The 14,702-nt window shown below is 33.4% G+C and overlaps 1 protein-coding gene across 2 annotated transcripts; it reads left to right on the top strand.

Annotated features, from left to right (window-relative positions):
* Window positions 1-7,326: 7,326 nt before the first annotated feature.
* LOC105769603 (eukaryotic translation initiation factor 5) lies at window positions 7,327-12,846 on the top strand. 2 transcript variants are annotated; one of them, XM_012590344.2, is made up of 2 exons: window positions 7,327-7,508; window positions 10,909-12,846. In XM_012590344.2, exon 2 carries the CDS (start codon window positions 11,245-11,247, stop codon window positions 12,571-12,573), a length of 1,329 nt encoding a protein of 442 aa, XP_012445798.1. In that variant the 5' UTR covers window positions 7,327-7,508; window positions 10,909-11,244; the 3' UTR covers window positions 12,574-12,846. The 2 variants fall into 2 exon arrangements, with proteins under 2 accessions (XP_012445798.1, XP_052487356.1); XM_052631396.1 differs by lacking the exon at window positions 7,327-7,508 and adding an exon at window positions 9,986-10,068.
* The last annotated feature ends 1,856 nt before the right edge of the window (window positions 12,847-14,702 follow it).

The following is a 14,702-nucleotide window of genomic DNA, read 5'->3' as shown; positions in this document are numbered from 1 at the left end:
TTCATGAGGTATTCGTTTCAGAGGAATTCGGAGTATTTGTGCTGCGTCTTCTTCTGTGAAGGTACTCATAATCAGCTCTTTTTTCCATCTTTTTTCATTGCTGTCAATTAACTCATTTACTTTTGACACGCTCATAGTATTTGACTCTGTTGATAGTTTAAAATTAACTGAATTTGGAATCCAAGCATCGTTAATGGATATACTGATACCCGTACCCACCCTCCAACATTAACCTTTAATCAATAAGGCTTTAGCTGCCTAGATACTTTTCTATGCATAAGAACAAGAGTTTTTTAATCGGGAATTTAAAAAATGATCATCTGGGAAATATTTGGCTTTAAAAACTTACGTAACAAGAGCATTCTGATTATTAATGATCCTCCATCCTTGTTTAGCAAGTAGAGAAATGTTAAATTGCGCCATATTCCGAAAGCCCATGCCTCCCTCCTCTTTTGGACTACACATATCATTCCATTTGCACCAGTGAATGCCTTTTCTGCCTTTACCTTTTTGCCACCCGAATCTAGCAAACAGATTTTCAAGCTCCCCACAAAATGATTTCGGTAGCAGAAAACATGTCATAGCGTAACTTGGAATTGATTGAAGTACTGACTTTATGAACACCTCTTTTCCCCATTGAGATAGAAAACGTGTACTCCAGTTCTCAATCCTCTGTTTGATTCTATCCTTTATATTCTGAAAAGACTCATTCTTCTTCCTTCCTATCATATTTGGTAGTCCTAAATATTTCTCTACATTAGTCGACTGCCTTATTCCCATTTCAGCTGAGATACTCTCTTTGTCCTCTTCCTCTGTATTAGTGCTGAAAAGATCGTGGACTTATTAAAATTTACACATTGACCGGAACAACTCTCATATTCTTTCAATATATCTTTTAAAATCCCAGTTTTACTCTTTATCGCTTCTCCAAACAAAATGCAGTCATCCGCAAAAAGTAGGTTTGAAATTGTCGGGCCTCTTCTGCTAGCTTTTACCCCTTTAATCAGACCCTCCCTTATCGCAATCCTGAGTAAGGCCGAGAGTCCTTCGCTACAAATAAGGAAAAGAAAAGGGCTAAGTGGGTCACCTTGTCGAAGTCCTCTGGTAGGTTGAAAAACACTGCCTCTTCTCCCATTAGTAGTTACTACATAAGAGACTGTAGAAATACACCTCATAATTAATGACACCCATTCCTCTGCAAAGCCCATTCGGATCATAATTTCCTTTAAGAATGCCCATTCGACTCTGTCGTAAGCTTTACTCATGTTCAACTTTATTGCCATGAATCCTTTTTTCCCTGTTCTTTTTTGGCGAAGTGTATGTAGAAGTTCATAGGCTATCAATACATTATCTGATATTAGTCTCCCTGGGACGAATGCACTTTGAGCATTATCAATACATCTGCCAATAAACTCTTGAAGACGATTTGCAATTGTCTTGGCTATAATTTTGTATATAACTGTGCATAAGCTGATAGGTCTGAAATTACCAAGATTTGTAGGTTTGGACGTCTTCGGGATAAGTATGATCTCCGTTAGGTTTAAACCTTCAAAATCCTTTCCATTATTTAAAACTCCCAAACAAAATTCACCAATATCTTTACCTACTATATGCCAATATTTTTGAAAGAATAATGCCGGAAAACCATCGAAACCTGGTGTTTTAGTAGATCCCATTCTTTTGACTGCTGTAAAAATTTCTTCTGACGTATATTTTGTCAAAAGAGCTATGTTGATTTCCGAAGATATACTGTTATTGATACCTGTTAAAAGATGGGATAGATCCCCTACACCGTGAGTCGAAAATAGGCTCTGAAAATAGCTCGTTGCAGTCTTATTTATTTCTGATTCATCGTGAATTCCAATTCCATCATCTATTTCCAGCCTGCTTATTGTATTAATTCTTTTTCGCATTGAGGCATATTTATGAAAGAATGTCGTATTCTTATCCCCTAACTTAAGCCAATTAGCCCGTGCTCTCTGTTCCCAATACCTTTCCTCTTTATCAATCTCCATATTCAAATGAATTCTCGTATCAATTATTTTTGCCAGTATATCATCATCTCGTTCTTTCTCCATTAAAGCTTCAAGCTCCTTTGAAAGTTTAGCCGTCAATCCCTTCCGTTCCTTCTTTATTGATTTTGCCCATTTTGATAGACTGATTTGTAATGTTTCCATCTTTTCAAGAATTGATCCATTTGAAGACTCCCATGACTTCTTAATTTCCTCCTCAATTGATTCTTCTGTGGTCCACCATGCTTCAAATTTAAAGCTTGAAATTCCTTTGAATCTACTTTCGTTAGTTTTGCTTATTAAAAGGGGACAATGATCAGAGAGTGTAGACGTCAAATGGTGTATATTGCCTTCTGGGAAGAGCTCCAACCATTTTTCATTCGTAACACCCCTGTCAATTCTTTCTCTAATATTCGTTTTCAGTAAATTCCCTCTTTCCCATGTATACCATGTTCCAGAGTATCCTACATCCATAAGTTGGCATTCATTTAAGACCTTGCGAAACTCTGCCATTCTTTTTTCCTCCCTCGATAGACCTCCCTTTTTTTCAAATGAGTAGGTTATTTCATTAAAGTCTCCACTAACTAGCCAGGGGTAGTTTTGTTCCTGTCCCAACAGTCTTAATAGATCCCATGAGGCAGTTTTATTCTGTGAATAGGGTGATCCATAAAACCCTGTGAATCTCCATTCTTCATTAACACCTTCTTCTTTAATCAGCACATCCATATGACTCGTTGAGAGAGTTTTCAGTTTTACCTAAACCTCCTTTCGCCATGTTAGGCAAATCCCTCCACGCGTACCTGTTGCTCCTATCTCCAACCCATTCATAAAGCCACACCTCCTCCTAATGTCCTCCATACGCTTATCACTAACTTTAGTCTCCATAAAGAAGACCAGCTGGGGATTATTTTGCTTCAGTAAAAACCGAAGCTTTCTCACTGCCCGCGGACTCTCCAATCCACGGACATTCCAGCATATGATTTTCATTGCGTCCGGTCGGCTTGCCTTTTGGCAGCCGCCGATATATTCTGTTTGGGAACTTCTATCAACAAACTGATTTCATCCTCATTAAGTAAAGTTTGGCTATCATATTTCATCCTTTTAGTTGTGTCTTCATAATCATCGTCTATGATCTCTACCAATTTCCTTTTCTGCAATTTACTTTTTTCCTCATAATGTCTCTTCACTTCTACTGGTTCTAATATTCTCCAAGTGGCTTTCCTGGCCGATCTCATTAAATCTCCATCTGCTTTACTGTTCTCGGTTTCTTTTTCATTAATTTCTCCTTCCTTTTGAATCTCTATCTCTTTTCCTAGTATTTTTTCCAAAGAGTCTGCTTGTGCTCCTTGCATCGTATTGCTTCTCTTTTCATTATATAAGTGCGCCCTCTGGTTTTCTTCAGTATTTCCTATATATGAACATTGTGATTGTAATTTTTTTGATAGAGCATTCAATTTTAGACTCTCCCTACCAACCAAATTTGATTCTGCTTTTAATACCAAAGAGAAAGGTGGGCTCTCTCTAATTCTATTTTTTTTTCAGGAATTATTTCTGTACATTCATGGAGACCATGTCCCACTCTGCCACACCCGAAGCAAAACGTTGGTAACTTCTCATACTTGAATGGGATCCAACATTTATGACCTTTACCAGTTGAAACAAATATACCCTTACGAAGGGGTTTCTGCACATTTAATTTTATTCTAAGGCGACAGAAGTCACCTAGAACTTCAGATCTGAGTACTCCTCCAAAAGTAACTCCTATAGCATGCAACAGATCTTTTTTATCAAACTCTGGTAAACATGGCCCAATTTTAATCCAGAACGGAGATGAAACAAGTCTAATTTGATCTCTTTCCATTGGTTTTATCAAACGATCAAAAAGAATTAAATGTTTCCTAAACAACCATGGTTGGCCTTCCAGAACAGCTTCTAAGTGGTCCTCTAATTCAAACATTATTAGAAAGAGGTTTTGCCCTGCTGATTGAATCTCAAATTTTTTCTTTGTTTTCCATATACTTTTCATCTGTGCTTTAAAACTATCCTGATTATAAGATTTCTTTGTCCAAACAGAACAAATCAGAGATGTTTTACCTTTTGGTTCTACCATCGAGCTTTTGACCAATAGTTGAATGAGTTCCTCTGCTAATAAGGAGATCTCGTCTCCCCCAAACCCATCGTTGCCACCACTCTCCTTCATCCCAAGCCGCAGCAGCCACTGTTTTCGCTAGGATGCCAGGGATAGCACTCTTGGCTTCTAGGGTTTAATTTGTAAAAGAGGTAAAAGTTTAATCACTATTAAATTTTAATAGCTAAATGGGTCAAATGGTATTATTGAATGGATTTAAATAGTATTTGGACCATAATAAGTGAGCTTAGACTGTTAGTGCATGAATTTGGTTTGGTTTTATTAATTTTCTTTTAATTAAAATTAATGAATTGTAAAATAAAACTTAAACATAAATGGATGGAAAGAGAATTTTCGTTCTCATCTTCCTCCACAGAATATAAACCATTGAAGAGGGGAGAAAAAGCTTCAAAATTCTTCCAAGAATCGGCCATTGCATGTAGGGTATTAAAAGTCTATTTTTTTCATAAATTGTATGGTTTTTAGATCATTGTAACTCGATTTAGCTAAACCGTATATTCGTTTTTAAAACTGTTAAAGTTTGTAAAAGTTTTCATTGATAATTTTTGAAGTTTTTGGTGTTAATATGTTAGTTTGTAAGTTCGAAATGAAATAGGTACTAGTTTGTAAAAGAAAATTTATAGTTTTGAGTATAAGGACTAAAATAGAATTACATCAAATTTGTTATATATATATTGTAAATATTGTTTCTTTAGGATTATTCAATGATGAAATTGAAAAAGGATTGAAAAATGGAGTTTAAATGTGAAAGATATTATAGTTTCAGTTTTAGGATCTAAATTGAATAAAATGCGAAACTTTAGGGTAATTGTGAAAAGTGAAAGTAAGAAGTGATATACATGAAATACGATGTTATAAGGTATTTAGAACTAATAAATTGAAAAGAAATACCGTATAGGTTGAGATTCAGATCAACCGATAGGAAATCGAGTAAAAGGGAAAATTACAGATTAGTCTTCGACTTTTCACTCATTGCAGATTTTGTCTGGTAAGTTCATATGAAATTTACTTTATTAATTTATGATATGTATATGTTTGTATTATATTTTATTGCTTTTTAGTTTGGATTGTTGAGTATAACGTTTTTGGCATCTAAAGGACTAAATTGAAAGATATGAAACACATGCTAAATACGTATAGATATGCAAAATAGAATGGATGTGAACTTATTATATGAATGAATGATATGTACAGGATTATGCTATAATTTTTAAAAGGTATATGGATTGCTATTTGAAATATGAAAAGTGTATACAGTTACAAAAATATAAATGATACAAATTAGACAACACGCCATGTGAATTTAGTAAACAATTGAAATGCAAACAACAAGCTATTAAATTCCAAAAAAAGAAAACGTGCATTGTGATTAGACTTGTTCACGGGTCAGGTTACCTATCCAGGCCCGAAGGCCCGCCCGAAATTTGGGCAAGTTTGTGCAAAAATATTAGACCCAAAAAATTGGCTTAGGCAAAAAAACTAGGCCCATTTAAAATATGGGTCAGGCTCGAGCTTGAACATTCAAGGCCCGATCCCGGCCCAACCTGATCCGTTTTTAAGTTTATAATACATTATATTATGTTATTTTTATATATTATGTAATTTAGAACACATTAAAAAATAAACTTATACTAAATATATAATACTACTTTAATATAAACATTAAAATAATGTTAAGATGACTATATAAAAACTTTTAATAGATAAAAAAATATAAAATTTTATTAAATATTAAAATAATATACTATAAAAATTTTTAAAAAATTAAAAAATAATATGGGCGGACCTAAAATGGGCTTGGATTAGTCTTTTGCAAATATGGGCGGATTTCGATAAAATTTTAGGCCCATATTTCAGGTTGGGTCGGGCTTGGGCAAGCATAAAGTATGTTAATATCATGCTTAGGCCCAACCTGACCCGACTCATGAGCACCTTTAATTATGATCAGGAGTCATTCGATGGCTTGAGATCCTGCATATGTTGCGGATTCTTTGAAGCTAGTGTTAGCAACATTGATCTGAAGCTAATGTTTGCGGCCCGAGTATATAAGTCTGTATGAATAAATGGGTGTTATGATCAAGAATTAATTCGATGGCTTGACATCCAACATATGTTGCGGATTCTTTAAAGCTAGTGTTAGCAACATCGAACCGAGCTAGTGTTGGCAACCTTGATTTGAAGCTAATGTTAGCTGCATGAGTATTTCAGTTTGTATGAATAAATGGGTGTTGTGATCAGGAATTAATTTGATGGCTTGAGATCCAACATATGTTGCGAATTCTCTGAAGCTAATGTTAGTAGCATCGAACCAAGTTAGTGTTAGCAATCCTGATCCGAAGTTAGTGTTAGCAACCCAAATATATCTGTATATGTAAGTAAATCAATTACGTGCAATTGAGTTTAATTTACTGTAGCTTTCAAGCGAAGGACATAAATGGAAATGACATTATGTGGTTGTAAATAATTGAAAGATTGAAAGATTGACATGAATGGAATTATATATGTTACAGTTGAAGTGTGATTGAATTGGTATATGCTATATGACAAACTATTATGTTCTATACTGGATATGTTATAAGTTCATGATAAGTAACATACTAATCTGAATATTTGTTAATGTACATATAAAAGTAACAGGATGTCAAAGGATTTTCATGCTTAGCTTCAATATGTTTTACATTTCTTAAATTATCTCGAATGTCAAGGTAAGTTAAACAATTTCATATGAGCTTACTAAGATTATGAAATGTTTGCTCGATTCATTTTTGTTTCACTTGTAGTCATTTTCTGAACGCGTCGATCGAATCGTTTGAGCTCTCATTATCCAGCTTTCAATTTGATAGTCATTTATATGTTCTGAGCTCGGTTATGTGACATGTATATATGAGTTGTATTGTATTTATATATGAGTTTATTTTGAATGCATTATGAAACCGAACTTTAAATAATGTTTTATTTTTTTTACCTGGAATGATTGTCAAATGACAGGGTGCTTTTTAAGTTGGTGCCACTTAACACATTAACTACACCTAATTTTATTATATAAGATAAATCATCCTCGTAAATAATCGGCCTAATTTCGTAATTAAAAGTTTTTATTATCTACCTAAGAAAAACCCAAAAGAATCCTTAATAAAATAAGTTTATTCGAGAATAATCAATACTAGAAAATTCAAGATGCTGAGTTTGCCCTAGCGTTTCACATTTCCCTTCGTTGGCGTGTATAAAGTTGAGAGCTTCTCAATTCTTCTCCCCAAGAAAAATCCCTAATATCTATTTACCTTCCAAATTCTCCTGCCTCAGATTCCCAATTATCTCCTACCATCACTTTCCCCATCTCATCAAAGGTTTGATTCTTTTTGTTTCCAATTTTATTATTATTTTCATTTTCTATTGTTCTGTTTGCTTTTTTTCTTTTTGTTTGTGTATCGTTCATTGTATCTCTCATTTTTTGACCGATAGCTAGATTTTTTTTTCTTTTGTTCGATCGTTGTTGACCTGTTTATGTTGTAAGAGCTTATTGTTTAATTTAGCTTTGTATTTGTATTATTTTATATGATCAGATCGAAACCAGAGGGTTTGTTTTCTATTTCCTTTTTTTTTTTCTGATTTAGATTATCGCAATGCAGATATTCTTTCATATATATATTTGCTTAATATTTCATTATTTAACGTTGGACGGAAGGCTTAGGTTTTTATACCAAGATCGTAGTACTTAAATTTTCGTTTTAATTACCTTATTTTTGTGTTTTCTAATAGATATTTTTTGTATTATAGGAGATTTAGAGCTGCGGGTTTAGGTTTTTCTTTTAAGTTTTGATCTGTCTAGTTTCGTTGCTTTAATCAGTCCTAAATAAATAATTTTTATTTTCTTTACAATCTAAACTTTTTATTGGTATAGAGAAACTTACGAAGAAATAATTTAATCTTGGTTTTGATAGATATCCCAAGTTTTGATGTTATAATACTGGAATATGCTATGCTTTATCGGATTACAAAAGTTGACGATGTTTAGTATGTGTATTTCTTCATGCATAATTATACATGCAATTTTGAAAATTGAAAAACTAGGCCCATTTAAAATATGGGTCGGCTCGAGCTTGAACATTCAAGGCCGATCCCCCTAACCTGATCCGTTTTAAGTTTATAATACATTATATTATGTTATTTTATATATTATGTAATTTAGAACACATTAAAAATAAACTTATACTAAATATATAATACTACTTTAATATAAACATTAAAATAATGTTAAGATGACTATATAAAACTTTTAATAGATAAAAAATATAAAATTTTATTAAATATTAAAATAATATACTATAAAAATTTTAAAAATTAAAAAATAATATGGGCGGACCTAAAATGGGCTTGATTAGTCTTTTTGCAAATATGGGGATTCGATAAAATTTTAGGCCCATATTTCGAGTTAGTCGGGCTTGGGCAAGCATAAAGTATGTTAATATCATGCTTAGGCCAACTGACCCGACTCATGAGCACCTTTAATTATGATCGAGAGTCATTCGATGGCTTGAGATCCTGCATATGTTGCGGATTCTTTGAAGCTAGTGTTAGCAACATTGATCGAAGCTAATGTTTGCGGCGAGTATATAAGTCTGTATGAATAAATGGGTGTTATGATCAAGAATTAATTCGATGGCTTGACATCCAACATATGTTCGATTCTTTAAAGCTAGTGTTAGCAACATCGAACCGAGCTAGTGTTGGCAACCTTGATTTGAAGCTAATGTTAGTGCATGAGTATTTCGTTTGTATGAATAAATGGGTGTTGTGATCAGAATTAATTTGATGGCTTGAGATCCAACATATGTTGCGAATTCTCGAAGCTAATGTTAGTAGCATCGAACCAAGTTAGTGTTAGCAATCCGATCCGAAGTTAGTGTTAGCAACCCAAATATATCTAGTATGTAAGTAAATCAATTACGTGCAATTGAGTTTAATTCTATGTAGCTTTCAAGCGAAGGACATAAATGGAAATGACATTATGTGGTTGTAAATAATTGAAAGATTGAAAGATTGACATGAATGGAATTATATATGTTACAGTTGAAGTGTGATTGAATTGGTATATGCTATATGACAAACTATTATGTTCTATACGGATATGTTATAAGTTCATGATAAGTAACATACTAATCTCTGAATATTTGTTAATGTACATATAAAAGTAACAGGATGTCAAAGGATTTTCATGCTTAGCTTCAATATGTTTTACATTTCTTAAATTATCTGAATGTCAAGGTAAGTTAAACAATTTCATATGAGCTTACTAAGATTATGAAATGTTTGCTCTGATTCATTTTTTGTTTCACTTGTAGTCATTTTACGGAACGCGTCGATCGAATCGTTTCGGAGCTCTCATTATCCAGCTTTCAATTTGATAGTCATTTATATGTTCTGAGCTCGGTTATGTGACATGTATATATGAGTTGTATTGTATTTATATATGAGTTTATTTTGAATGCATTATGAAACCGAACTTTAAATAATGTTTTATTTTTTTTACCTGGAATGATTGTCAAATGACAGGGTGCTTTTTAAGTTGGTGCCACTTAACACATTAACTACACCTAATTTTATTATATAAGATAAATCATCCTCGTAAATAATCGGCCTAATTTCGTAATTAAAAGTTTTATTATCTACCTAAGAAAACCCAAAAGAATCCTTAATAAAATAAGTTTATTCGAGAATAATCAATACTAGAAAATTCAAGATGCTGAGTTTGCCCTAGCGTTTCACATTTCCTTCGTTGGCGTGTATAAAGTTGAGAGCTTCTCAATTCTTCTCCCAAGAAAAATCCTAATATCTATTTACCTTCCAAATTCTCCTGCCTCAGATTCCCAATTATCTCCTACCATCACTTTCCCCATCTCATCAAAGGTTTGATTCTTTTTGTTTCCAATTTTATTATTATTTTCATTTTCTATTGTTCTGTTTGCTTTTTTCTTTTTGTTTGTGTATCGTTCATTGTATCTCTCATTTTTGACCGATAGCTAGATTTTTTTTCTTTTGTTCGATCGTTGTTGACCTGTTTATGTTGTAAGAGCTTATTGTTTAATTTAGCTTTGTATTTGTATTATTTTATATGATCAGATCGAAACCAGAGGGTTTGTTTTCTATTTCCTTTTTTTTTTTCTGATTTAGATTATCGCAATGCAGATATTCTTTCATATATATATTTGCTTAATATTTCATTATTTAACGTTGGACGGAAGGCTTAGGTTTTTATACCAAGATCGTAGTACTTAAATTTTCGTTTTAATTACCTTATTTTTGTGTTTTCTAATAGATATTTTTGTATTATAGGAGATTTAGAGCTGCGGGTTTAGGTTTTTCTTTTAAGTTTTGATCTGTCTAGTTTCGTTGCTTTAATCAGTCCTAAATAAATAATTTTTATTTTCTTTACAATCTAAACTTTTATTGGTATAGAGAAACTTACGAAGAAATAATTTAATCTTGGTTTTGATAGATATCCCAAGTTTTGATGTTATAATACTGGAATATGCTATGCTTTATCGGATTACAAAAGTTGACGATGTTTAGTATGTGTATTTCTTCATGCATAATTATACATGCAATTTTGAAAATTGTAGTGTTATGGTTTTGCTAGTAATGTTCAAGTTTCGCTGATGTAGCAATTTTCATGTTATGGTTTTATGCCAGTTATTGATATTCTATGCTCTGACCTTTGCCTAAATCAACTCCGTCATTGTCTTTCAGGAAGTTGGCAGATTAATCTGCTCTGCTGCAGATTGCCAAAGTGGAGTCTGTTACTTGTGAGTCTTCTTTTATGTCTGAACGGGCCTCTCTCTTTTTGTCATCAATTGGATTGCTTGGAGAGTACTGTCCCACGTCCAGAAAAAAGAATAGAAGTTCCTATTCTGAAATTAGCTGCATGCATATTGAGGCCAATCAGAGACACAGTTTGGGTTTCCGTTTTATGCAACATCTTCCAAGTGCAAGGAGGCAGCCTGGTAACAGATTTCTCACCACGATTTTGATAACCAGTATCTGATATCTCCTTTCTGATTAACAGTCTCCCTCAGTTTGATCAAGATGGCTTTGCAAAATATTGGTGCTTCGAACAGTGATGATGCCTTTTATAGGTATAAGATGCCTAAAATGATAACCAAGATTGAAGGGAGAGGAAATGGCATCAAGACTAACGTGGTTAACATGGTTGAAATTGCAAAGGCCTTGGCTAGACCTGCTTCTTACACCACAAAATATTTTGGTTGTGAACTCGGAGCCCAATCCAAGTTTGATGAGAAGACTGGAACTTCTCTTGTCAATGGGGCCCATGACACTGCTAAGCTTGCAGGGCTTCTTGAGAACTTCATTAAGAAGTATGTTCAGTGCTATGGCTGTGGGAACCCTGAAACTGAGATAGTTATTACTAAGACACAGATGCTTACCCTGAAATGTGCTGCGTGTGGGTTTGTTTCTGATGTTGACATGAGAGATAAGCTTACAACTTTCATTCTTAAAAACCCACCTGAGGCTAAGAAGTCTTCAAAAGACAAGAAGGCAATGAGGAGGGCTGAGAAGGAAAGACTCAAGGAGGGTGAGGCCGCTGATGAAGAGCTGAAGAAGGTTAAAAAAGAGGCAAAAAAGAAAGGTTCCTCTACCACTACTACTTCAAAGGCTACTGCTCCCAAAGGTGCAGTAACCAAGAAGAAAAGCAAAGATTCTGATGAGGATCACTCCCCAACTCACAGCCAGGCTGATGAGAACAAAGAGGTGGCTGATGATGATGATGATAATGTGCAGTGGCAAACAGATACTTCACTGGAGGCTGCTCAACAGCGTATACAAGAACAGTTGAGTGCTGTTACAGCTGATATGGTAATGCTTTCTACTGATGAAGAAAAGAAGTCAGTGAAGAAGTCTCCAGAGCGTGAGGCTAAGGCACTAGAGAATGGTGTCACTGCCCATGAGAAACTTCTTGATGAGATAAAGAAATACCTCAATACGGGGTCATCTGCAGCTCAGCTTAAATCCTTCCTGGGTTCACTCTCTGGAACGTCCCAAGAAATCATGGACGCCCTTTTTACTGTACTCTTTCATGATGTTGGGAAGGGGTTCGCGGAGGAAGTAACTAAAAAGAAGAACTACCTTGCAGCAGCAGCCAGAGAAGAGGGATGGCAGATGATGCTCCTCAATTCTATCGAGTCTTTCTGTGGCAAGGCAAACCTCGAGGCAGCTAAGGAGGCGGCTTTGGTTCTTAAAGTGCTATATGACAATGACATCTTGGAAGAAGAGTTCATCATGGAATGGTACCAGAAGGGTGTAGCCGGTGGTAATAAGAGTTCTCAGATATGGAAGAACTCCAAGCCCTTCATCGAGTGGCTCCAGAATGCCGAGTCTGAGACAGAAGAGGAGTGATTCTGAAGCTCTTGGTATAGTCGTTTATTGTGCCTTTTATGGCAGACGTGCTATTTATAGTACAATAATTTTCTCTACCGTGGCCTAATAGTTCAGTGTGGGACTTGGTCGTGTTCTTTAAATAAAATACAGTGAGCTACGCCCGCCCTACGTGCCCGCTGCTGTGTTGTGCTTTCTATGGTTTTTGTTGTCTGTATTGAGTCTGGTTTCCGGGGTTGAAATTTTTTCTGGTTGTGCTTAACGATGATTTGAATTCACTTTGTTTTGTGCGCTTCCTTTGTTTTCCTCGAATTAAAGCAAAACTCCTATTTGGGTTGGCCTGGCTTTATCTGACTATTAAACAAGTATAATGGGAAGTATTAAATTTGAACAAAACAACATTTAGGTATGTTTAATTCGATGAAAATTGACTGTCCAAAATAATTTTTTGAAATCATTCTGCTTTTTAAGTGTAATTTAAGTTTAGAGCTTTTTGCTCAATCTTTGTTTTAATAAATTAAAATATCAAATTCTTCAGAAATATGATTAACAACTCCATAAAAACCTTGAGCTTTGATAATATATAAAAGAAAATATCAACATCACATGCAGTGCTCATCTAAAACATTCTCAAGACCGCAGTTTGCAAGAGAAATCGTTTTCGCTGTAGTTTTAGGACAAATCAACATGATATAATCAGTGCTTTGTTAGAAAGGTACCTAGTTGTAGGGGTGAGTATAGTTAAATCGAGTAAAAATTTTGAGCTAATCAAGTTGATGAATTCTATTTTAGCAATGGAACTCAATTTGAATTTTAAGTTGTGAAATATTAATTGTGTGTTCACTTTCTTAAAAATAATTTATTTTCAAATTATTGATGTACCAAATAACTTATATTGAAATGCATCTTATTTAAAACTCCATAAATTCTATTAAAATATATCAAATAATTATCTATAATTTCTATTAAAAATAATTATTCGATTAAATTCTATCTCATTTGAAACTCCATGTCTTGATCTCTCACAAGACTCTCTTAATCTCATATATATCCATTTCGGTTCAAACTTTATTTAATGCTTTCTTTAAGAAATTATTTAATATTTAATATATATACATATAATAAAATTTAATCATGTTTAGAAAGTCAGATTTATGCATAAATACTTATAATTATACATTTGTGGCGTATTTGAATAACTACGGCAATAATTAGTATGTCTTACTAAATTAAATATAATTTGACCCTCCTAAATTCTTATAAGTAATTAGAAATAATTAAATTCAAATATAATTATCTTTCCAAAAATGTTCGATTTATGTTTTTTAAACACTTTTATACAAAATGGTATTTTAATTTTAGGACATATTTTTAAATATAATTATATATAATTTCTTAATAATTTTGAACTACTAAATAGTAAACTAAATTACTATAAATTATTGATACTAAATATAACTAAATTACATAATATTTATTATTAATTATTTATACTTTGTTAATGATCAATTGATGATATTTAATGTTAGAGAAGGAATAATCAACATGGAATGTTAATGTAATCAGATAAAACTAGCATTTGTCCCATGCGATACATGAATTGATTATATTTAATAATTAAAACATATTAAATTACTTCAATTTAAGATATTTTAATTTAAAATTTTAAAATAATATGTCAAATTAAATTATTATAAGAAATATATTTTATTTAATTAAAAAGTGGAATTAATTTAAATTATAAATTTTCCGTTAAAATAACTCACAATAATTTTTAATAGAAAAAGCTATATGACAATGACATCTTGGAAGAAGAGTTCATCATGGAATGGTACCAGAAGGGTGTAGCCGGTGGTAATAAGAGTTCTCAGATATGGAAGAACTCCAAGCCCTTCATCGAGTGGCTCCAGAATGCCGAGTCTGAGACAGAAGAGGAGTGATTCTGAAGCTCTTGGTATAGTCGTTTATTGTGCCTTTTATGGCAGACGTGCTATTTATAGTACAATAATTTTCTCTACCGTGGCCTAATAGTTCAGTGTGGGACTTGGTCGTGTTCTTTAAATAAAATACAGTGAGCTACGCCCGCCCTACGTGCCCGCTGCTGTGTTGTGCTTTCTATGGTTTTTGTTGTCTGTATTGAGTCTGGTTTC

The sequence above is a fragment of the Gossypium raimondii genome, chromosome 5, assembly GCF_025698545.1.
Source record: "Gossypium raimondii isolate GPD5lz chromosome 5, ASM2569854v1, whole genome shotgun sequence".
NCBI lineage: Eukaryota > Viridiplantae > Streptophyta > Magnoliopsida > Malvales > Malvaceae > Gossypium > Gossypium raimondii.
Note: the sequence above shows the minus strand (reverse complement) of the source record. Positions and strands in the feature narration are given on the sequence as shown.

Excerpts from the sequence above, each read along its gene's own strand:
- LOC105769603 (XM_012590344.2), top strand. The coding sequence starts at position 11,245 with ATGGCTTTGCAAAATATTGGTGCTTCGAACAGTGATGATGCCTTTTAT.